At 41.4% G+C, this 26,289-nt stretch overlaps 1 protein-coding gene across 2 annotated transcripts in view; it reads right to left on the minus strand.

The window, feature by feature from the left end:
• LOC134338239 (glutamate receptor ionotropic, kainate 3-like) overlaps window positions 1-26,289 on the minus strand; it is a 563,480-nt gene that overhangs the window by 134,555 nt on the left and 402,636 nt on the right. For both annotated transcript variants that reach the window (XM_063033942.1, XM_063033943.1), the window contains one exon: window positions 3,824-3,942. In XM_063033942.1, the coding sequence (XP_062890012.1) occupies window positions 3,824-3,942 (119 nt within the window). The remainder of the gene's footprint in view (window positions 1-3,823; window positions 3,943-26,289) is intronic.

Here is a 26,289-nt window from a genome sequence, read left to right on the forward strand (position 1 = left end):
ACTAATGCCTTTCAATAACCTTCTAATTAGAATTTGAGGGAAGTCACGTCTTTGACACAGCGCTGTATTCTTGTGTGTGAAGAGTACACAGTTGCAAAGGTTAACCTCTGTATATCATAAAAGCACATTCAGCTTCCATCCAGTACCATGAATTCAGGCTTGATGATACTGAGTAATCCCATACTTATTCTCATAGATTTAATAGGGAACAGCATTAGACAGGCTCACTGACCACAAAGCTAATGTATGTGTCTGAAAATATTTTAATTCTCTCGCTGAGAAAAATCAATCAGAATTGACAGCTACGTTGAAATGTTATGCTTATTACCACATGAAGGCAGATCATATTAAGTGACTATTCTGAAAGGAGTCTAAAGCTCCCTTCCAATTTACCTGAACAGTACTATGACATTTTAAGTGTGAGTTTTCCATTGCAGCTTACATCAGTGAACTATCTTTCAATAACTTTGCAAAACAGGTTACCAAATTGAAATACTAAATATCAACAGAGAAATTACTGTTTGATGTGCAATACACGATAATTGTTTTTGTTTCACTGGGTTAAGTTTTTTACCCCCGCCTCTTCAAAAATAACTCGATACTTTTTAAACTTTTTGGGGTCATACACTTCACACAAAACCCTTGCTCTTTAGGTATCATAAGAGCAGTAAAAATTTGCTGTAGGTAGGGGGACAAAGTGGTTCCCTACGCTGACAGTTCCATATTAGACTTCTGCCATCGCTTCACCAATAGTCAACTGATATTAAAAAAAATACTGCTGATGCCAGAAACCTGAAGTAAGCACTGAAATGCTTAGCTTCTGGGGAAAGGGAAACAAGTTAGCATTTCAGGTTGGAGAACCCTTCGCCACGACTGGGAGACCGAGATAAATATGTGGTGTCAGGGCAAGGAGTGCTATACTGTTGGAAAAACTATCAGCTCCAACAGCTTGGTGTACTCTGGAATTTCAGCAGGACAATTTTTTTTTATTGCTGCGTTAACCTTGACGCTTCTTACTTAGGAAGCGAGGTCATTCAGAGCAGATAAACAATTCTGATTTGAAGACCAAGAAAATTTGAATTTTACGCTTAAAAAGAGAATGCTATCATTCTAATCCCAACTCCACCGGAGCAAACCAGCTACAACATCACTATGACTTCACAACATGTTCCACGCATTAACTGATTTAACTTCCCTGGATAATATGAAGGGACATGAACAATGGTTTCTGGATCAATGGTTTAAATCTTGGAATACAAGTCAAGCGATATATTTTGCTCCCAAACTCATGAATCTTCCAGTGAAACAGACCAAAATAAAACCAGCAATAGTAAACAAAAAATGCTTTAGGGATTTGCACAGTAGTTCTTATTGCAGCAAATGACACTCACTTCTGTTTTTCTCATTGTTAATTCAACACAGGTAAACTCATCCTAAATATTCATTTATTCATATTCCCTTTCACACACACACACACACACACACACACACACACACACACACATACACACACTCGTCCTTTTATTAGGTACACCTGTACTGCCACGTGTTAATGCAAATATCTAATCAGCCAATCACGTGGCAACAACTCAATGCAAAAATGCACAAGGACAAGGTCAGGAGGTTCAGTTGTTGCTCAGACCAAACCTCAGAATGGGAAAGAAATGTGATCTAAGTGACTTTGATCACGGAATGATTATTGGTGCCAGATGGGGTGATCTGATTTTCATAGAAACTGCTTAACTCCTGGGACTTTCGTGCACAATAGTCTCCAGAGTTTACAGAGAATGGGATGTGAAAAACAAAAACAAAATCCAGTAAGCGGCAGTTCTGTTGGCAATCACTCCTTGTTAATGGGAGAGGTCATAGAGGAATTGCCAGTCTGGTTCAAGCTGACAGGAAGGCAACAGCAACTCAAATAACCACACGTTACAACAGTGGTGTGCAGAAGAGCATTTCTGAGCACAGAAAACATTGAACCTCGAAGTTGATGGGTTGCAGCAGCAGAAAACCACAAATATACACTCAGTGGCCACTTAATATTAAGTTTGGGAGGTACCTAATGAAGTGGCCACTGAGTGTATTTGTATTAAGGGGCAGGGCTCTGCCCTCAACTTGCACGCTGATTGCACTTTCTTATTTAATTTTAAAATGGTTCAATAATCATCTTCCAACCCATGTTGAACTGATGTGTGAAATCATCCAGTGTTACGCTGCTGTCAGATATTGCCTTTTCTTTTGAAATGAGGCTAACAGCAAATTTCTGGCACAAAAATGTGAAAGCTGCAGATCTGAATATTATTTTGGAAATCCGGCGATAACTTTTCAAAAATAGTAGATATTTAATCTCATCAGAAACCTTTAATCTCATCAAAAAGTGCCAAGATAATTCATAGACATGCAAGTAAACAAAATTTCAATAATGGAGCAAAAAATGTTCTACTTCTATGGATAATGGAGTATTTCATAGACTTGATTCTTAGAAAAAGACATTCTTCAGTCTATCTCAGTTACAGCTTTTTTATTAATTTATATAGCACGGTGACAAGTCCTTCTGGCCTAATGAGCCCATGCTGTCCAATTATTCATGTGATGAAGTAACCTACAGAATGTGGGTGAAAACTAGTGCACCCAGAGGAAATCCATGCAGCCACAGGCAGAACTCCTTACAGACAGCGACAGAATTGAACCCAGGCCACTGGTGCTGTAATAGCCTTATGGTAGTCGCTAAGCTACTGCCCTCCCCCCACCCCAGCTCTCAGAAGTTATTTTCTCAGGTTTTCCTCTTTGAAGCGGAAGGAGGTAGGAGAGATGAGAGAGGTCTAAGGCAGGTGGAGTGGGTCAAGTCCTACGAGGATTGGGGTTAGTACCGACTAGTAAGGAGAAGGATTGCTGGAGAGTCTGTAGAACGTTTGGAACTAGAGACAACTATTAGATTCAGTTTGGAGAAGGCAGATCATTGGTCAGAAAGAGTTGGGGATTGAGTTGGAAGGGGGATCTGTACTCAAATCAGAGGATGGTAAAATGGTCTGCAAAGGATGTCAGGCAAAATTTGCAAAACCATGGGAGCAATTTAGTCTTAGGAAGGTGGGACTGGGAAGAGAAAAGTGTAGCTGTGTCCTCAAGGAGAGCCAAGTAAAAACATTTTCAAAATTGCATCCAAAAGATACTTCTGTATGGACTCTACCAGCTGGGGTCACTCTCCACAAGACACTCACGTTTGCACAGCTCGGAAATGTCCCTGGAGCTTTGAAGCCTGTACCAACATGAGTGCTCCATAAATGAAAATGAAAATAGGCATGCCACTGGAAACTACTGTACATCTTCAGGCATCTACAAGTAAAATGCATGGAAGGAAAACCACTCAACTGAGACAAATAAGAACCTCATTTTAATTGCATATTTTTTCCATTAAAATTGTACTGTGTTGTGTATAAAAATGATGCGATCCAGTTTCCTGGTACATATTTTCTCATAGTCATCTACTTCCTTCCCTGATGTAGAGATTTACTTGAGTTGGTCCATGTGCACTGACACGGGAGCTGTTGGTGGGAGTATTCAGGACCACTGATTTGTACAATGTCATGGAACCTGGTTTACTACAGCAGCTGTTAGGATCTTCATGTGCTTGAGTCATCAGTTGAAAAAAATCAGATATTGATTACTTAAAAGTTTTGGAGCAGTCTCTACTTATCTTTGAGTAGCTCTGCTTGAAACTCTGGCTCTGAAGGAGCACAATACAGTTAATGAGCCAATGGGAATGCCTCGCCTTTCAGAGGACAGGGAGGAGGGAGAGAAGGGCAACCAATGAAACACATCTCACCTTGTTGCATGAGAGCTCCGACACCAAACCAGAAGCTGTTCAACAGGGTGAAGTTGTTTTCCACAATATCAGATCCAGGGTTGCATGGATGGGCGTCATACCACTCATAGGGGCTGAACCTGTAACAGGAAGGAGAACGAGAAAATCAGTGGACAGAAAGCTCAAAGTATTAAAGCCTGAGAAGAATCAGACAAAGTTAACTATTCTGACGAAACCCGATTATTACTTGAAAGAAAAAAATAGATTAATATTCTGTATAGAAAAATGCTTATCAGCAATTGTGCCCGTGAGAAGAAACTGGCAAAATTCAAATCAAAGTTTCAGTCTACGCTGATGTTTATTCTCCACATTTATTTCCTAGCTAGTGTGTATGGTTCTCTTACTACTCTCTCTCACAGACTTATTTGGCACATAGACCTTTCTAGGCGATTCATTATGGTTATTTCCAGTGGTAATTCTGTACATTCTAATTTGTCTCCAGTGTGACAGAAAGTGCAGTGAAGGATAAGACATAGAAAACAGAAATATAGAAAGCCTACAGCACAATGCAGGCACCTCAGCCCACAAAGCTGTGCCAAACATGTCCTTACCTGAGAAATTATTTTTCTAAGCCCCATGTACCTATCCAGGAATCTCTTTAAAGACCCTATCGTTTCCGACTCTACCACCATTGCCGGCAGCTCATTCCACGCACTCACCACTCTCTGTGTAAAAAACTTACCCCTGACATCTCCTCTGTACCTACTTCCAAGCACCTTAAAACTGTGCCCTCTTGTGCTAGCCATTTCAGCCCTGGAAAAAAAGCCTCTGGCCATCCACACGATCGATGCCCCTCATCATTTTTAACAAGTCAGGCAACATATTGTTAAAAGTTTCTGTTGAGCTTTGCCTTCACTGAGTGGGAGGTACATTGCTTTATTAAAAAGAATTACTTCATGTAATGCAGAATGAAATATCAAAACCTCTGCCTTGCACCGAGCAAGTAAACGAAATTGCATTTGAACAACCTGTCATTCCTTTGTGTTTTCAAAAACAAAGTTCATGCCACTGTGAACATTTTAATTTCTTTCAACAAGTAATTATGATTAGCTTTTTTTGCCTCAGAATTCAATTCAGGATACTGAAGAACATTGTTTAAGTTTGAGTACACTGTGGGGGAGATTCAGCAGCGTGGTAAAAATGAAGAGATTTCTTTTAGTTGTAATTTATGGCACATGGGCATTTCTGACAAGGTCAGCATTTATCACCCAGATTTAATGTCCCATCTATAGAATAGCTTGTCAGGTCATTCCACAGGCTGTCTGAGAGTGAACTACATCACTAAGAGTCGGGGGACACATGCAGTCCTGACGAAGTAATGACTACACGTTTCAAGATGAGAGATAAGAGAAGCAGAGAGGAGGAACAGATAGCCCAGGCATTATTCAATGATTTCAGAAGCAGGAATTAAATGCAAGAAAGAGTTCCCAAAACAATAAAAGACAGTAGTATATTCTGACAGATTTAGAATAACTTGGGTACAGTAGGCTCAGGGAGGAGACACTCTACGTTCTACAAACTGTGGTGATATGAAGTCAGATTCGTTCCCAGTGTGGTCACAAAGTGTGTAACTTATTTTAAAGAACTAATTACAAAATTGTTTTGTGATGATACTTGTAACAAGTGAAACATATTTTGCATTCCGTGGTCAAAATGCAGTGCTTGTGATATTCCTCACTGTTTCTTTCTGAAAACCCTGCTTTGAAATGATGCCAAGGTGTGTACCAAATTATATTCAATGGGTCAGCAAGATTACTTTAAAATATGATTAGCGACATGGGCAACAATTTCTCAGCGTTGCAGTAAGTGTTTTAACTTACCTGCTCATCGAAAGCGATGCCTCCATGGGAGGCGGGGACCGGCCCATGTAAGGAGCGAGCATTGCAGCCCCTCCCACTAGCTTCCGTATAGCGGATGATGTCACGGCGCTGGTAGGGTTTAAATCTTGTGCGCGGTAACCATGCGGTTTCTTTTCCCCTCTGGTCACCGTAGGCTGGGTAGACAAGGTTACCGCAGATACGGTAGATGGGAGGTTACCACGGATACGGTAGATGGGAGGTTACCACGGATACGGTAGATGGAGGGGGGGGTGGTGCTGCATTGCAGATGACCCAGCGCACACTTTAGATAAGTATTTGCCACTTCAGTGTCCGCTTTGTCCTGCCACTTCGGGTGCAGCACCCATAGGGGTCACCAGAGCATAGGGAGATTGTGGCGTGAGTTCAGAGTGCAATGCGATGGGGTGGCGTTACCGGGGGAACGGGGGAAAGCCTGTCTAAATACCCAATGACTAACCAGGAGGGAGTGAGTCTGTGTCTCTCTACATTGCAGAATGACAAAGTGGTGGATGCAATGGCGATGACGGTGATTGGTGTGAGATCCTCTAACACATTGTTACGGATGGCGTATGAGTAGGTGAACCGCACCAATGCTCTGGACTGTTGGATTTGTACGGGGGCCCCATTACACGCTGCAAAAGGGGCGCTGCTGATACAGATCCCCTTTAATAATGAAGAACAGGACCGTTGGAGGAACTTGTCCAGCTTCTCAGGTCCTGGAATTCTGTTTTGGAAGAAACCGAAAGGGATTGGTCCATTCCAGCCAACCTCACCCCATAGTATGGGAATAGCCTTAAAGAACTTGTGCCTCAGGTAACCCCCATCAGAGTAAGTGTTTTTAAAGGCTGGTACTTCCCTATGTACGATTTGCCTAATCCCAAGGTCCCGACTCAGAGGGTACGCACTCTGCCAACAGGGTAGGGGAAGGGGTGTTGATACAGGCAGTACAATGAGCACACGTCTAACCAGTCAGTGGGCAGAGCGAGCACGAAAGGGAGCATTATCCTGAGATGCCATGAAAGTGGGCACGCCCTGGATGCTAAGCGGTACATACTGGATATCCAGCGCCTGGGCCTATCCGTAGCTTCTGAATGGAAGGTCCGGATGCTGCTATTCAGGGTATGTGGTAACGTACATACCAATAGCATGAATGAGCACCTGCCCATGAGGGTGGGCCCAGTATGAGGGCTATCATGGAGGCAGAAATGCTCTGGATGATAGCCGTTCCCCTGTATGGTACGGCCAGGCTGCTCCAGGAACTGATACCATGTGCTCGCAGAGGAAGATGGCACCTGTGCTGTTAATGGTCAGGAGTGCTGCACCTGCATCTCCAACAAGTCTGGGAAATCTATTCACCCAGCAGTCAATAAATGAGATCAGGAAAGCAGGGGGCCAGCTACATAACTACTACACCCTGAGGGGAATCTGGTGGTCTTTTGGGACATTAGGAGTCTGGTGGACTGTGTGGTAACTGGTGGGATGATAATTCTGGGTATTATTGCATTCTGTTTATGTGTAGTGTAGTGGGGCATCCGCGGGGGTTATACTAGCCAGCGGGGCTGAGTATCACAGTATTGTGGCTTCTGAGGGATGAAATGATGCAGCAAGTGTCTTAACTTATTTGCTTATGGAAATCCTGCCCCCCACCCCCATGGGAGACAAGAACTGGCCCATGTAAGGAGCAACACAGCCCCTCTCACTAGCTTCTGTTTAGCTGTTGACGTCACAGCACCGGAAGTTTAAGTCTAACATGCGGTAATCTCTTCTCCTCTCTCCCGGTCGCCACGGATAGACGGTATCATGGAAACAGTGCCGCAGCAAAGGTGGCCAGGGTGTGCACTTTAGATAAGCATTTCCCACTGTACGCATCTTTAGTGTCTGCTTTGTACTGCTACTTTGGGTATTTGTAACTGAGTTTAACTTGAAGGGTATAATGAAAGTTCAGTGTCTGTCTTGTCTTGTAAATAGTTGCTCTACCTATGACCCCTCTCACAGAACCTGATTTCCCACAATACTCAGAAAATGGAAAATATGTCAATTTTGAACCATGTTTTCTTTATAAATACAGGATTAGAAATTAAATCTTTACAAATACCAAATTGATCAAAAAACAATGTAGAGATCTGAATTCGGTGGCTAACTGCATGGTGGTTATGAAGAACTGTGTGAGGTGTTTCATGAAAGTGGGAGAGTGGGAGCACGTGGGAAGAGCAGCAAGAATGGGCGACCCCAAAGATGCAACAAAAGAAAAATGCTATTTTGTCCTGATCAGACTCTTCATCATACACATTTTACAACTGAGAAACAAGCCACTCGTCCATTGCTGATGCTTTGCCTGTATAAGCCCACTATACCAAAGTTACTTTATCATTCTGAACCTTCCTCACTCCTCTGCATATGCTTCTGTCTGAATGCATCAATACTACTTAACTTCAAACTCTCAAAAGTGATTCTGAGTTTCACATTCCAGTTCACTTCAAATGTAGCCACTCTTAACTTTTCTGCAAAAGCACTTTCACGTTTCCTGTGCAACGCTCGTAGTTTGTGACTGCACAGCAATAATGTCCCTTTTATGTAGATCATGTAACTTTAAACTGAAACATTAAAGGCAAATAAAGGGGAGATGATTCAAAGAACCCCGTGTCTCGATTACTTTCACCACAGAACATGAATGCAGTCACAAGTTGGAATCTTACCAAATTTTTGAATTATTTATCTATTTCTGATTTGGAACATTAAAACATGCTCTCTGGGCTAACATATGTTGCAAGATTGCTGTGGGAGACATAGAAGGCCTACCAATCCATTCAGTGCTCACATTTAGACTGACAGGACTGAATGGGAGTGTTGTTAATGCATAGTAACAATGGTGCAATAGAGATGGCAATTTGTAATCCCCTCCTTTCTGTTTCAATCTAGGCTGGTGCAACAGAAGTCTATTAGAGCTCCTCGATTTCAGTGATCTCGAACAGAAGAAAGGAGTAAAGCTTTACAGTTTTTTAATTTTGTTTTCTTCTCTGCTTCTGCAACGTTGTCTAGATATTGGATTGGTTGGAACTCATGTTTTATGCACGAATCAAGAATGAAAAACAATTTAACCCAGATGAGGTTTTACTGGTGATAATTTCTCAATGAAGCTGTGCCCACCAGGAAACTAGGACCACATAGTGCACATGTGCCGGTCGTGCATGCAGCCTGTTACAGTCATTCCGATCGGATTCTTACCTTTTTCTTCTTACTTTTAACTTACGTTATTTTTTGTATTTTTTTTCACGGTAACATGTCGAAGCTGCACCCTCTCTAACATGCTGGTAGAGAGAGTTTTATTTGGGTCTTTAGCATTGGAAATAGTTACATCCCGACACGCGCGGGGCAGAAGCATGGTCTCATTGTTTATTCCAGGGACCAGCTGTTTGCGCTAATGCCGGCCGGTTTAGCGAGCAGAGCGGCGGACACCCCTGCTGAAATCCGGAGGAAAACACACAGAGGATGCAGAGGGGGATCACAAAGTCGAGGAAAGAGGACCGGGTCGAGACAATAGAGACTTATGGAGAAGAGGAGTTTGGTGGGTAATAAAATGGACGAGTTCACGGCGCTAGCCAGGAGTCAGAGAACATTTCGGGAGTGCAGTGTGATGTGTTTCACTGGAACGGGGCTGCGATCAAAACTTCTCCATGGACAGCTTCCAGACCGTTCCGGCTGACCGTGCACTGAGAGCGGTAAGCGTAAAGGAGTTGGGTGCTTACTGTTCTGGTTAACAACAGATGGTGCAACCCGGGTCATATTACGATCGAGGAACGTGTTTGTAGACCGGATATTGAACTTTTTACTGTGGGACTTCGGCCACATTCCACCGAGATTCAACACTGGGCGGCACGGGAGGTCATTCCTGCCTGTGGCCATCAAACTTGCAGCTCCTCCCGTGCAGGGTCAGACACCCTGAGCCAATAGACTGGTCCTGGACTTTTTTCCATCTGGCATAGTTTGCATTTTGTTGTTTGATTGTTTGTGGTTTTTGTATTGCTATATTTATGCTCTATTCTTGGTTGGTGCGGCTGTAAGGAAACCTAATTTCCCTCGGGATCAATAAAGTATATCTATCTATCTATCTATAGCCCTGAGTGATATTTTTGTTGGCCAGTTTGCTATTTTTAGGCATCAGATGAACACCTACTGTCATTATTTCATCAGGATAAATCAGAACTTTTTGCAAGATGTTCCAAGATACTGGCATGTCATATCTTGCATAGCTTGCAAATATGTTGGACTATTCTCAGCACAGTTAAGAATATGCAGTGATACTTTCTTGCATTTATTATTGTAAGGCAGTGGCTCCCAAATAATGGTCCATGGATCTCTTGGATAATGGTAAGACTCCATGGCACAAAAAAGGGTTGGTGACCCCCGTTATAAGGGAATGCTGTCACTTGAAATACTGTACATCACAAAGTTCACACAATATGCTTAAAGAAGCAGGGTACTGTCTCCAGGATCAAGCTCCTGATATGTTTTTTCAATGACTGCTTTGGCAGAGTCACCGTCACAGTTGACAGCAATCTCTTACCTAAGGTGTCACTGTAACATGAGGGGTGGACCAGCAATCTCAGGAGGCAGGAGGTAAAGACATGCCCATTTGTAAAAAAAGAACATTGTTGCAGCATTTTCAGAGATGCTGCATTCAACATGGATCTCTTTGAGAAGCAACATATTTGAAAGAAACTCAGTGGGTCAGTCAGTATCTACGGATTGAAACGGACAGTAATGCTTTGGGTTGAGTCCATCCAATTAATACAGATAAAAGGTTTACACCTGAGATGTTGCCTGTCAGTTCTTGTCTAAAGATACTGTCTGACTCACTGAGTTCCTACAGCATGTTTTGTGTTACCCCAGAATCCAGCATCTACATAGTCAGAAGATCACATTGTCCAGGGCAGAAATCACAGAGATATGTGAAATACTGCAAGGAGATCACTTTGCAGATAAACAGGTCTCTTCACGGTGATTAAAGTTAGAGTGCTTCCCAACTTCCTCGCTACAGGAACATTTCCAACTAACCACAGCAGATTTCAGCCACATGCCATAATTTACTGCTCATTACAGCATCAGAGGGGCATTTGTGAAGGCTCCAATAGGGGACCCAGACCTCTTCCACAGTAGGAAAGACCCTCACTCATTCACTGTTATGAATTATGGAAAGAAATTCTTAATTTCAAGCAGGAAAAATATTGCCAGATATGTTTTCTGAACTATCTGCTAGGAGGGTAGGACCCTGTGCAACAAGAACAACTTCTTTTTAATTCTATATACAGAATATATACATATATTGCAATCACTCTCACAATGAGATTTCTGAGCCTACATTAGTCCAGGATTCCCTGCAGTGAAATTGGAGGAACTCAATGGGTGAGACAGCATTCATGTAGGCAAAGGAATAGTTGCCATTTTGGGTCAATACCCTGCATCATGACAGGCAGCACCAAATGAAAAAGAAAATATGAATAAAAAGACTCCAACAATAAAAATTGCTATCAAAGATGGCAAATATTTAACGTGCATTTTATTGAGAAATCCAAATGTTAAAAAGGGAGAGGAGGTTCAGAGAGGATTTAGAAAATAATTTCTCCCCCACCAAGAATGGTTCAAATCTGAATGCTTGCCTGTGAGGGTGGTGGTGACAGAGCTTCTCACAGTTAAGAACTGCCTGCATAACCATTAAAGCTTCCAAGATAAACAACTGGGCTAATTTCTGGAAAATTGGATTAATACAGATGAGTACCTGGTGATAGATATGGCAGCTGAAGAGTGTGTTTCAGTGCTGTCCAGTTCTACAACTGCATTCAAGGAACAAAAAATTCACTCATTAGCATGTGTTCTTTTCACACACTTTATTTAGCTCTTCTGAACCTATTGATTGGGTTAACACCTAGTTCTTCACTAACCAACGTCAGTTCATCACTGTATAACACATCAACTCTGTGAGCTAAAAGCAGGCATGCCAAGGTACTAGGGTCACCTTATCGACTCCGTCACTGCAAAATGCTCAAGATCCATCAGAAGGATAAGCAGATCAATGCCAGTGTCCTCTCCCAAAACAACATCCTGATCACTGAAGCCCAATTTACACTCAGTCACTATGCCTGGTAGTCTTATGCCATTCCCATGTCCATAACCAGACTCGCAAAACTACTGAGTCCATTCTGAGTTCTGTTATTGGATGATCATACCAGGTAGAAAAGCAAAAAAAAAAATGTCCAACGATGCGCTCCCTTGAAGAAATGCAACACCTCCACTCACTCCTGGGAACCACTGACACAGAACCACTCCATATGGAAAGACAGCATTCATGAAAGCCTGTCATTAAAAACACAGAGAAGTCCTGATTAAGCAGCAGGAGCCCTCAGTCATCCCCTGCACCATCTGCAGAAGTGTTTACACTTTCAACATCAGCCTCAACAGTCATGTCAGACCTCGGAAGCAAGGTATCCTCAATCCTAAGGGACTGACAAAGGGGGAGGGGAAAAGAGAGGAGGGAGAAGAAGGTGGAAGGGGGAAAGGGGAAGGGGAAGGGGAGGGGAAGTGGGGAGGAGGAGGGAGGGGAAGGGGAGGGGAAGACAAGGATGGAGGACAGGACTAGGGTGGAAGGGAGTGGGATGGGTGGGAGGGAGAGGGGAAGTGGGGAGGAGGAAAGAGGGTGTGGGGGGAAGGGGAGGGGAGGGAGAAGAGTGTGAAACAGATTCAGTTTTCAGAATGAAGATTCTTTATCAACAGGATTTGAAACCTGAAGAATTAATTCTGTTTCTCTTTCTACATTTAGAATGAGTCCTGGAATATGCCTAGTATTCCACCCTACTGTCGGGGCGACAGACATACTCAGCAATGCTGCTGCTTGGGCCATCGTGTGAACTGTCCGGCAAAGGCATCTTTTTGTTTCAACTGATCCTCTGCAATGCCGATTAAAGTTGCGCCCTGCAATAGATGACCAAACTTTTCTGACACCTAATTTAAGACTGCACTGTAAAGGAAATCACCCTGCATCATGCACACTATCAGTTCCCCTCAGCATCTTCTATCACCTCTTGTCAGAAGCGTACAGAAAGGAGAGTGGAATTTGGAAAGTGAGACCAGTATGTCTGTACACATAGCTTGACTGGCATTTCAAGATGGTTGTACTGGTTACTTAGGAGAGGTATTGTGAACTATGATCAAGTAAAAGCATTATCAATAATCTTTGGGATTAGAAATTTGTGTAAGTAGCTATCATAATTGAAAATGGGGTCCTGACAGCTATTCTAGATTTAAAATTGCCAGTTCTCAAAATAGATGCAGCATGAATGGAGAGGTGAGCATTGATTTGGTTTGTTTACAGTGCAGAAGATCAGCAGATGCTATGTCAAGGTGACTGTCCCCATCACGGGTTACTCCAAACAAAGAAGATGTATTTTGCTCCCCATATAAGGAGGAGTTACCTGCCATTGCAAATGATATTGGCATGGTAACCAAATATGATTCTGTTTCAGTCAAGAAGAAATTGACATTGCCAATGGTTAGTCACAAAAATAATAAGAGTAGGCCACCAGGCCTCTGTAGTGTTCCTTATTATTTGTATATAGGTACAAATATATAAATATAGTTGATTCCAGTTAATTGAGACACATTGGGACCAGTATATTTCAGCCCAATTAAGCAGCTGCCCCAATAAGCCAAAGTTGTATAGAAATAATTAAAAGGTGAAAAAGGATCTAGTGCTTTCCCGGCATATAGGATGAATAAGCTCTTCTTGGGCTTCCAGCCGGGTACAGTAATCACTTATAACCAATGTTTCAATGACAACTCTGCCATCGTCATTAAGGATCATCCTCACTGATGAAGGTGGCAGAGTTTGTCATTGAAACGTCGAATATAATTGATACCTGTACCCGGTTGGAAGCCCGAGAAGAATTTATTCATTAGCTAAAAGGTATAAAAAAGACAAACTACCATTTAATTGAATAACAAATCTTGTATTTATATGAAATACAAATCAAATTAGAACACTATCAATACTACTACAGTACTATAAAACTGTATATTTGTCTCTAATAGCTATTGATGGATATGCTGCCATGTTCTTTTGATTGACTGTAAATGAACAAAATTAGCGCAGATACCTAGTGCAAGTAATGGACTCACAACACGCTAGAGGAACTCAGCAGGTCAGGCAGCATCCGTGGAAAGATCAGTCGACGTTTCGGGCTGGAACTCTTCGTCAGGACTGTAGAGGGAAGAGTATTGCTTTGCAAGTAATGGACTGCCTTCATATAATGCTTTTGATGACTGCATTCTCCAAATCTTCATTTTCATTGTAATATTAAAGATGATTGCTGATGCCTTCAAATTCTTTGCAGTTACTAACTCATTAGTGTGGGCACGTGGCCAAGTGGTTAAGGCATTGGACTAACGACCTGAAGGTCGTGAGTTCAAGCCCCAGCCGAGGCAACATGTGTTATGTCTTTGAGCAAGGCACTTAATCACACAGTGCTCTGCGACGACACTGGTGCCAAGCTGTATGGGTCCTAGTGCCCTTCCCTTGGACAACATTGGTGTCGTGGAGAGGGGAGACTTGCAGCATGGGCAACTGCTGGTCTTCCATACAACCTTGACCAGGCCTGCGCCCTGGAGAGTGAAGACTTTCCAGGCGCAGCTCCATGGTCCCGCAAGATTAACGGATGCCTTTACTTTATTTACTAACTCATTGAAGTAGTGAAACCATTTCATTTTCCCTCCCGGCCATTTGTCACATTTCCACATCAGAATGCTTGAAGCTACAGTGAATTGCCTTACTGCTGTTTCTCACTAACTATCAGTGACAAAACACTCTGCTTTTGGAGCACAAACACACACGACTAATGCTATTTAAAAACTGTTCTCTCTAAGCACATGTGGTGTCTAACGGCTTCACAAATGCACAGAACTGATTCTAGTTGGAAACTGTTAGGCAACAGTGTCCTGCCCCAAATAAGAGGCAAAGTGTCCCAAATAAAGAAAGGGATTCCCAACTATTTTCTTGATTAGTTTTTGTTCTTTAAGAGTTGCCCCAAATAAGCAGTTTCCCCGGTTAACCACTGGCCCAATGAACCAGAATCCACTGAAATTGAAAGATAAATATTTGAATCTCAAAAGTTGCCAGGGGTAGAGAACCCATGAAATTCACTCTCCTCTGAGAGATTTGGCTGAAAAGTTATTGATACTTTGTCCACAAGAAAAGGCTGTTAGTTGATCTATGATGTGTCAGAGTATTGATTCCAAAGGAATATAATTCTTAGTTATTTTTATGATTTTCATTCTTTTATATAGAAATACAGCACAGTGATGGGTCCTCCTGGTCCAATAAGCATGTGCCATCCAATTAAGCACCTGTGACCAATTAACCTACTAATCCATACATTTTTTCAATGTGGGAGGAAACCAGAGCACCTGGAGGAAACCCACATGGTCGCGGAGAGAAGATGCAAACTTCAGCCAGTGACTGGAATTGAACCCAGCTCACTAGAGCTATATAACAACATTACATTAACCACTATGCTGCCATGCCACCCAAAGTTGTTGAAAGATTTTCAAGCCAAACACTTTAAGATGTGTCTGACAAAGAGTTTGGCATAGTAGCCCAAGTTAATACATTGATATACTTATACTTCATTGTCGCCAAACAATTGTTACTAGTACGTACAATCATCACAGCGATATTTGATTCTGCGCTTCCCGCTCCCTGGATTACAAATCGGTAGTAAATATGAAAAATTTAAATTATAAATCATAAATAGAAAATAGAAAAATGGAAAATAAGGAAGTGCAAAAAAACCGAGAGGCAGGTCCGGATATTTGGAGGGTACGGCCCAGATCCGGGTCAGGATCCATTCAGCAGTCTTATCACAGTTGGAAAGAAGCTGTTCCCAAACAAATAGCGAATATATTCACCATAAGACAGCGAAGAAAAAGCTGAGTCAGTTCCTTTGTACCCATGGAAGTGGCCTAATACTGCTTGGTAATGACTCTGTAGATCTTGTAGTTAGAAGTGCAATAATTGTTCATTGGACTAGGTCATTACTAGAGTGAACAAATATAATGGTGATTAACAACAATGCACATTAGATCTTTTGTGGTTTGTTTATATCACGCGGGTTTCCAGAAAACAAAATCTCCCTTGATGAGGCAGATTTTTGTTCAGAAGAATCCGCACAATCTGTAAAACACACAAGAGTTCCACTGCTTCATACTGCCTTAAAGGGGCAGCTGGACACAGAATGAAACATACCCTAGGTCCAAAATAAATCAAATATCATTTACTATTGGATTACAAATTGGTAAACATGATGTTACCTTACTAAAATACTCCTTCAACATGAGCTAAACTGATTCTCAAAAGGGATACGTAAGCAAAGCTCTCACTACTAAGCTAAATTCAAACAATCAATAGAAAAAAGACTAAATGTAAATGTAATAGGAGAGGCAGAGTGACAGAAATGTCTGAAATTGAACCAGAAGGTTGGAGTGACACAACTAACACAATTGCTCAATGATCACTTGGAAAAATAACTGAGAATGTGTGGTACTTCATATACTTAATCAAAGGATTTAGTAGTGGCAAGGTTAAATTTCTATATTTTGAATCAATATTATCTATTGAGATTGAAAGAGACTGTAGGTGGGAAGAAGACTTAGGTACTCTGGTTGTAGGTTTAACCAAACACAAGTTGCCCCTGAAATCAATCCAAGAGATGGTTAAAATGTTCATACCTTAATGCAGATCACTTCCAAGATGACCACAATCTTGTCGTAGGGCTTGGAGGCCTGCATGCCTCAACTACGTGGAGAGCTATGTTGGCTGGAGTCAGAGCTTTGGCTCGTGGTAGGTTCGCCCATGCCAAACAGATCAAAGGATAGAGGACAGACTGAGAGTGGTCCACCTGTCCTCCTGGTTCGAGGGTTCAGCCTCACCATCAGGCTCTTGATTGAGAGGGGAGAACTTCACTCTACTTCTCTTGCCCCATCACTGAACTGTTTCCACAACTTATGGATTCACTTTCAAGGACACCTTATCTCATGTTCTCAATATTTATTGCTTGCTTGTTTGTTTGTTTGTTTATTTATTTATCTATTTATTATTTTCTTCTTGTATTTGCACAGTTTGTTGCCCCTTACACACTGATTGTCCAACACATTGCTGCGGTCTTTCACTGATTCTGTTATGGATATTGGATTTATTCAGCATGTCATCAAAAAATGAATCTTGGGGTTGTATATGTTGACATATGTGTACTTTGAACCTTTCACCCATTGATTCCCAAATTAATGATCATGATTTCTCCAATAACCCAGCACTCCCATTACCCATTGATCAGCAGTCAGAACACACACACACACGAAAGCCTTTGCCACTATCTCTCAAAATCACCATGGAAGTACAGCTGACCCTTACCCATTCCCTTCTTCTGATCAAAGAACCTCCATGCTTTGAAGAAATACCAAGCACGATACACAAAGGAGAGGGTTCAATGGAAGTTCGCAAGACTGATTCCAGGTTTAAATGGCTTGTCATATGATGGCTATGGGCCTGTATTCATCAGAATTTAGAAGAATGAGGGATGACCTCATTGAAACCTCTCAAAAGTGAAAGGCCTTGATAGAATTGATGTGGAGAGGATGTTTCCTATGGTGGGAAAGTCTAAGACCAGAGGACACAGCCTCAGAATAGAGGGACGTCCTTTTAGAATGGAGATGAGGAGGAATATCTTTAGCCAGAGAGTGGTGAATCTGTAGAATTCATTGCTGCAGGCAGCTGTGGAGGCCAAGTCCACATGAACATTTAAGGCAGAGGTTGATAGATTCTTGGTTGATCAGGAATGAAGGGATGTGGGGAGAAGGTAGGAGATTGGGGCTGAGAGGAACATTGGATCAGCCATGATGAAATAGCAGAGCAAACTTGATGGACCAAATAGCCTAATTCTGCTCCTATATCTTACGGTCTTATGCTCCACTATGTCTTCCAAAGCCACTTCCATTCCCAATTTCACATACAAACAAGATCACTTCACATGCCTCTGTGATCCTCAAAGAATTTCTAGGCCCACAAAGGTCTTATGGTTATGCATACAGTCACATAACGTTCCTCATTATTAGTCAACCTTTTTGATGGAGCTAAAAACTGAATCATGAGTTGTACAAAATGGAAGGCTACACATTTAGGCAACTCGTAAGATGGAGCCTTCCAAGATATCACTCTGAGTACAAGAAGCAGATTTAAGTCTACCAACAGTAGAAAAACAAGCTCATATTTTTACCTTGTTTAAACTGTAAATCTGGATTAAGTAAAAATAAATGGAAAACTTTAGCACTCCTAATTAACAAGATGTCCATTATTTTTATTCTGTTCACACATTCTATGCTTTGTCGGCTGTGTGAGCTTAAACAGATATAAGCTGACTAGCAATCAACAGGATAATGACTTTCAGTCAATTGGTGCTTCTTGCAAAATCAATCCTTTCCTGTAAAGAATGGACATTTGACCAGCTACTGGAGATAGTGGCAAGAAAAGGAGCATTCAATACAGCTGTTCATTAGAAGTCATTCACTGCTTGCAAGGTACATACGATGGGCGGCCCAAGAAATTAAAAACTACTGCGGATGTCTAAATTTTCTTTCGTTATCAAAGAAGTGGTTGACATTTTTATTGTTTTGAGTAACTGTTCTGATTTCATAAATCAAAGCATTAAAATAACATTTAGAAAAGTTGTTGAGAAACCATTTATAATCAGTCTGCTGGTATCTAACTGCTGGTGGCAACACTGAAGTATAGTTAAAATTTCATGATTGCAAATTAAGTAGTCATGATTATTAGGATTGATAGATGAAAAAGACACGGGTTCATCATCTTCACCTAAAATCATATTGCAACAGTGATGGTGTTACCAACTAATTACAGCAATCAACGTCTATCAATTAGTCTAAAGTGGCCTTGGAAAGAAAAGAAAGAAATCTCTACCAGTGGTGAGAGCTGCAAACCACTGTCACAAAATCTTCTGATTCTCTAAAGATGTTACCCTTGTTAAAAGTAATTTTATTCCTTATTTTTCATGGCTCTAAGTTTAAGACACTTTAAGGTCCCTTAAAAGATGAAAGTCAAAGTTGATTAACCTTTTTTTACTTCTTCTCACCAGGCTATTATTTCCCCTTGGGATCCCCTCCGCCTTCCCTATTTCCTATTGCCCATTCTCCCCTCCTATCATATTCTTTCTTCTCTAGCCTTGACTTTTCCCACCCACCTGGCTTCATCTATCACATTCCAGCTAGCCTCTTTTCCCTGCTCCCCACCATTTCGTTCAGACATCTTGCTCCTTCCCTCTCAGTCTTGAAGAAGGATCTCGGCCTGAATGAAAGGGCTTAGCCGAAAATGTTTACTCTTTTTCCAGAGATGCTCCCTGAACTGCTGAGTTCCTCCAGCATTCAGTGTCTGTTCCTTCGATTTTGAGCATCTGCAGATTTTACAAACGATTTATAATGGTTGTGAAAAATTGCTATCTGTTTTCTGAGTAGAAAAGTTAAAACTGAATGGCATCAGAAACAGAAGAGAACATTTTTGATTCCTTTTTCGCAAACAATTTCATCATTTCCTAGCTCTTGTCACAATTTAGATCTGATTTTTCCCTTTGTCTCAAACAAGAGAGAATGTGCAGATGCTGGAAATCCAAGCCACACACACAAAATGCTGGAGGAACTCAGCAGGCCAGGCAGTATCAATAGTAAAAAAGCACAGTCGATGTTTCAGGCCAAGACCCTTCGGCAGGACCTTTGTCATCCCATTTCTCCATCTGATTTTGGACTTGGTAGCTAGCGGCTGACAAACATAAAAGTAGAGTTGAAAGTGCTCTGACTTATCCAGGCAAAAGGCTCTGGTATTTGTGCTGCTGGAACGAGAGTAAAGCAGGTGAAAGTCCAGATGAAAGGTCTCACTGCATTTCTCCAGAACTTTGATTTTCTGCTCCAGAGTCTAGAACCTACAGTTTCTTGTGCCGCCCACCAGATGGGCTAGACTATGCTTGCAGCTCCATCTCCATTAATACTATAGATGGCTGACCTTTTAAAATCATGCTTAGTAGAAACATTAGCAAATCTGAAGATATTTTTAAACGAGGGCATCTGAAAAATTGAGAGCTGAGTAAAGGATTTTACCTTTTCCAGTTACCTAATATCAGCAAAAAATATTCAGTCCATACTCTGAGGTTTACACAGGATTCATCAGCTTCACTCACATTACTCCTGAATCTAGAATATCAAACTCATCTTGATATTTGGAACCAAGCAGAATGAATAACCAAGAGGTATTCTGCTGGTTTTTAGCCAGGAAATTTCCCATTTAGAGATTTTCACAAATATATATAAGTAAAGCAGGGAATATGTAAGCAAAGTGAGGTAATGATGAAAGATAACATCCTATGTCCAATTTATATCACTACTATGTAGAAATGGTAGATATAAGAGATTTTTTTTGGATTGTAGTTGTAACCTAATATTGAGGAAGAATATTAGAACTGAGATTTTCATCAAAATTATTAAATGTACTTGACAACCAATGATTTATCAAGGTCAATGATTGTTTGGACAGGTCGAAAATCCAAGTATACATGTCTAATTTTGGTTATTAACAGCGAGCATGATTAGATTCCAAAGCATATATATTAATCCATTTACATTCATAGGGAACAGAGAACTGCTTTTTTTCTAAATATAAATTATAGTAATAATAGAAATCAATCTAAAAGTAAATGTCAAAATCAGACATCGTATCTGCATAGAAGCAATAAAAGTTACTGAACTTTTTAATTTCCTCTGACACAACTGCGATCTTATTAATTCACCATTTGTACTGAGTACTGATGTGAAATGTCTGATGTATTCTTGCTGAACTGAGTTTAAGTTTCACAATACAAGCAAACACAATGAAAGAGCCTAATCAATCTTTTAAATGGTTTTCCTTTGATTTCTGTGATGCTGCTGAAGAATAGGAATGGCTCTTTTGAAAAGTTCTATCAAGACATATCCATTATTTTTTCAGAAGCATTACAAGGATGCTGCTGCAGAAGAAATTTTAAAAAAATATTTGTTATGGTTTCTTCAAGTAATTACTCCCTTTAACCTTTGTTTTTATCTTTGGCTTGAAAACACCAACCCTTATACGTGAAAACTTGACATTACTCTATTTTATGTGGTTATTGGCTGATCGACTTCAGCTGTATCTCAATAAATTGCACTCCCACTTCAAGTCAGAACTTTGTGGGTCCAATCACACTTCAAAGATTTGCACTAACACTCTGGTACTGATGAAGTGTTGTAAGTAAAGTAAAGGCATCCTTTAGTCTTGCGAGACCATGGATCTGCGCCTGGAAAGTCTTCACTCTCCAGGGCGCAGGCCTGGGCAAGGTTGTATGGAAGACCAGCAGTTGCCCATGCTGCAAGTCTCCCCTCTCCACGACACCAATGTTATCCAAGAGAAGGGCATTAGGACCCATACAGCTTGGCACCAGTGTCGTCGCAGAGCAATGTGTGATTAAGTGCCTTGCTCAAGGACACAACACGTTCCCTCAGCTGGGGCTCGAACTCACGACCTTCAGGTCGCTAGTCCAATGCCTTAACCACTTGGCCACGTGCCCACATGAAGTGTTGTACACTCAAAGATACCACCTTTCAATTGACAGATTAAGTTGAGGCACCTTGGTAGATGAGCCGTTAGCATGACGCTATTTCATCTTGGGGCATCGGAGTTCAGAGCTCAATCGCACTGTCCTCCGTAAGGAGTTTGTATGTCCTCCCTGTGCAATATGTGGGCTTTCTCCAGGTGCATTGTTGCCTCCCACAGTCCAAAGATGTATTGGTTACTAGGTTAATTAGTCATTGTAAATTGTCTTGTGATTCATCATCATCATCAGGTGTCATGCCCAGTTTGAGCTTTGACTGCCATGGCCCACATACTCCTGTTTCGGGTCAAGTGTATCAATTCATTGGTGTTCATTTGCAGTTCTCTGGCTTCTGTCTCCATCATCATTTGTCTTTGTCTTCCTCTTGCTTTCTTCCCTTCAATCTTTCCCATAGTTACCGTGCATTCTAACTCCTCTTTCCTAATCACATGTCCAATGAAGTTACACACACAAACAACACGAATTCTGCAGATGCTGGAAATTCAAGCAACACACATCAAAGTTGCTCTAATGAAGTTACGTTGCCTTTTCATGATCTCATACATTATTTCTCTTTTTGTGTTTAAGCTAGTGTTAAACCAGAGATTGCTGGGCAGCACAGCTCGAAGGGCTGTAAGGGCCAATTCTGTACTGTATCTCTAAATAAAAAGTGATAAATAAAATAATCTATCCTCCATTGCCATGACAGCAATAGTTGTCACCTCATCACACATTTCCTATTTAATTACATCTGCCTAGAATGGAAGTGGGGTATTCTAGAAGTAACAAGGGTTGTTGAAGAACATAGAACATAAAACAGTACAGCGCAGGAACAGGCCACTTGACCTACAATGTTGTGCCCACCCAGCTAAAAAGCAAATGAAAAACACTCAAACACTAATCCCTCCTACCTACACCATGTCCTTATCCCTCCATCTCTTAAAAGCCTCTAATGTATTTGTCTCTATCACCATACCAGGCAGCACATTCGAAACACCCACCACACTCTGAGTAAAAAACTTAACCCTCATGTCCCCGCCCCCCCCCGTGGTAAACCATGTATATATGTTGTAACTCGGTTACCTGTCTGGACACACCCCTCTGCTGACTGCCCCTGTGGCTCCTCCCACAGAGTCCTGTATAAAGGTGTTCGCCTTGCCCCTCCCCCTCATTCCGGGGGCAGACACTCACTGTGGAGGTCGTATTGTACAGCGAATAAAAGCCTTTCAGTATTTTACCAAACCTCAGTCTTTTGGAGTAATTGAAGGTGCTTCAATTTTATTCGCTGTACAATACGACCTCCACAGTGAGTGTCTGCCCCCGGACTGAGGGGGAGGGGCAAGGCAAACACCTTTATACAGGACTCTGTGGGAGGAGCCACAGGGGCAGTCAGCAAAGGGGTGTGTCCAAACAGGTAACCGAGTTACAACATATATACATGGTTTACCACACCCCCCTGAACCTACCCCCTCTAATCTTCAATGCAGGCACTATGGTATTAGACATTTCAACCCTGGAAAACAGATATTCCCTGTCTACTCTACCTATGTTATCAGATTCAAGAGAATCCCTGACTATTATTGAAAATCTTTGGCTGAGGGTAACATTATCAACCAAGGTAGAGGGAAAATACATGCATTTATAAGGATACTAAATGGAACTAGGAATATCTCCACTCAAAGAATAAACCAAATTACATGGTTACTTAGAAAGTGGCTAAGTCCAATGACTTTGTTCCTTTGAGAAGTTCAAACTATTTTTTCAACTCCATCCTCATTACCAGTACGGTACATCTGATTTCTTGTGCAGTGTTCAGCCTATTACACTGGAAAAGCAGAGTACAGGAGAGGAGTCCAGTTTATAGACACAAAATTAAACTTTAAATAAAAATACCACAATCCTCTGGCCCGATTTTTGTGACTAGTGTAGACGGTTACAACAGGACAGTGATATGATGCAGAGCTGAGCTGAGAGGTGGCAGATGGAAGTTAATCCAAAAGGGTGCGAAGTCATTCACTTTGGAAGGTCACACTTGAAGACAGAAGTTCAGGGCTAATAGCAGGATTCATAGCAGTGTGGAAGAACAGAGGGATCTTTTCTCTTTGGAGAAAAGGAGGATGAGAAATTAATTAACAGAGGTTTACAAGATGATTACAGGTGTAGAAAAAAGGGACAGCCAGGGGCTTTTTCCCAGTGCAGAAATAACTAATACAATAAGTCATAATTCTAAGGCCACTGAAGGAAAGTAAGGGGGGATTTCACAAAAGTAGGGTTGTGTAGAGTACAGAGTTAGCAGTGAAGATAGAGACAGGTAGATGAGGGACTCTTAGATAGGCGCGTGGCTGAAAGAAAACACGGAGATCTATGTGGGAGAGAAGGTTTAGATTGATCTTGGAAAACGTTAAGAGGTTGGCACAACACTGTGAGCTGGAAGGCCTGTACTGAGCTGTACTGTTCTATGTTTATTCATCCTCATTATGAGTCAATCCTCTTGAGAGGCTGTAGGGGCACTTGTTCTTCATTCTCGGATAATTTGCAAAAAAGGAAGGGGAATCAAACAAGATACAAAAAAGGGGAAATAAGAGGAAATAAGACCAAGAAATCGAAGCAACACACACAAAATGCTGAAGGAACTCAGCAGGCCAGGCAGCTTCTATGGAAAAGAGTAAATTGTCGACATTTCGGGCCGAGAATCTTCATCAGGACTGGAAATCTATATTTCATGTTCTGAGCTGCATTCATGTAGGATATTCAGGCTTTTCTCCTGGAAATACAGGCTGTCAGAAAATTCAGAGAGAAAATGCTAAAAGTGGTCAGATAAAAGTTGCCTAAATTTGGAAAGGTGCAACAATTCCATTCAATTGTAAAACTGCTAACATTGAATTATTTACTAGGTACTAGTCAATTTGTCATTAGCTATCATGAGGAGATGCCACCAACAATCTAGCAACATAACTAATAAGAAATCTAATTAAAACATGATTTTAAAAAGCATTAAATTAGTTAATGGACATTTTGAACACTGAAGCTAATTAAGGTGCTTTGTTTTAATGTTATTTTGACATTCCAAAAGCACTGAAGAGAGAACAGTCTTGATATTATTAAACATTTATATCTCCCCAGTGTGGGGTACCCTGGGCTGTTTGTTCCAATCACTGGTCCAGCAAATAAGAAAGATGAGATATGAAATGACATGTTTGCTACAGCTTGCAGAATTTGCGGATAAAGGAGAGGAAAACCCTTATGCCTCAAAGTATTTTAAGTAATAAAAGCAGAAACTGTTGGAAATACACAACAGATTGGGCAACAACTGTTGAGAGTGTTAACATCAGCAGTCGCTGATCTTTCTTAGAAACCAAAAATAGATCAATTATCTGAAATGATGGTTTAGTGTTTCTTCAGAGGCTTTCCACAGATGCTGCCTGACATGTTGGGTATTTCCAATATCTCCCGCATTTAATTTCGATTTCCAGCATCTGAATGGTTCTAAGTAATCTGATGTAGGATTTATATAATGAATGGTCAGGCGCTGGGAAGTGAAATGGAACAGAGGGACATAGGAGTGAAGTACAGGTCCACCTTCACTAATCCGGCACCATTGGGACCTGAGGAGTGCCGGATTAGTGAAAATGCCGAATTACAGAAGGATCACAGTAAGCATAATCAGTGCCGGATTATCGAAGGAACCGGATTACAGGTAGTCGGATTAGTGAAGGTTGACTTGTATAGCATTTGTTAAAAGTGGCATTAGAGATAGACAGGGTGATGTAAAAGGTGGCTTTCATTAGTCAGGGCACTGAGTATAGTAATTGGGACATTATGATGTAGTTCTGTAAGTGGTTGGTGAAGCTGCACCAGCAGCACTTGTACAGTTTTGGTCACCCTGTTATATGAAAGCTGTGGTTAAAGTGGAAAGAGTGCAGAAAAGATTTGCAAGGATGTTGCCAGGCCAAGTACTTATTCCTTGGGATGTAGGAGAATGAAAGGCGAACTTAATGAAATGTTTAAAAATATGAGAAGCTTGGATAAGGTTCATGCTAAGTCTTTTCCCAAGAGTAGGGGAGTCCAAACTTTACAGTAAGAAGGGAAAGGCTTACAAGTGACCTGAAGGGCAACGTTTTCATACAGAGCATTGTGAGTATATGGAAATAGCTGCCAGAGGAAGTGAGTAACATACACAAAATGCTGGAGGAATTGACAGCATCTATAGAGGGGATTAATCAATTATCATTTTGGGCCAGGAAGTTGCTGTCTGACCTGCTGAGTTCCTCCTGCATTTGGTGTGTGTTGCTCAAGATTTCCAGCATATGCAGTATCTCTTGCATGCCAGACGAATTGATTGAGACAGGTACAGTCATATCATTCAAGACGCAATTGGATAGGTACAAGGAAGCGAGGGGGCTGGAGGGATATGGGCAGGATACAGGAAATAGGGACTGGTTACATGGACAATGCCGCCAGTTTGGACTAATTGGGCCAAAGGACATGTAAGGGCTGTAATTTTCTATGACTCTTTGTTATTGTTTGTCTATTAAAATATTTAATGGTTATTTTATTGACTCAAGAGTTCAGCAGTACTTAGAAATATGGGAGAATACTTCTACTTTGGCTGTTATCAGAGACACATGCGTATTCCACCCAAAACTGCCCTCATTTTACTAGTGGAGAGAATAGCTGGGATTAGTGCAAATGGGTGTTTAATGTCATGAACTCAGAGGGACAAATGGCCCATTTCAACACTATAGGTTTCACTGACTGTGATTTTGCCATAAAATACAGGACTTCCAATTCAGAACAGCCCTATGGCAGCCACACTGATGATCACCTGAAGGATTCTCAATGCATATTGGTTGTTACTAATAATCTTGACTAAATGCAGATC

Source organism: Mobula hypostoma, chromosome 26 (genome assembly GCF_963921235.1).
Source record: "Mobula hypostoma chromosome 26, sMobHyp1.1, whole genome shotgun sequence".
NCBI classification, from domain to species: Eukaryota; Metazoa; Chordata; class Chondrichthyes; order Myliobatiformes; family Myliobatidae; genus Mobula; species Mobula hypostoma.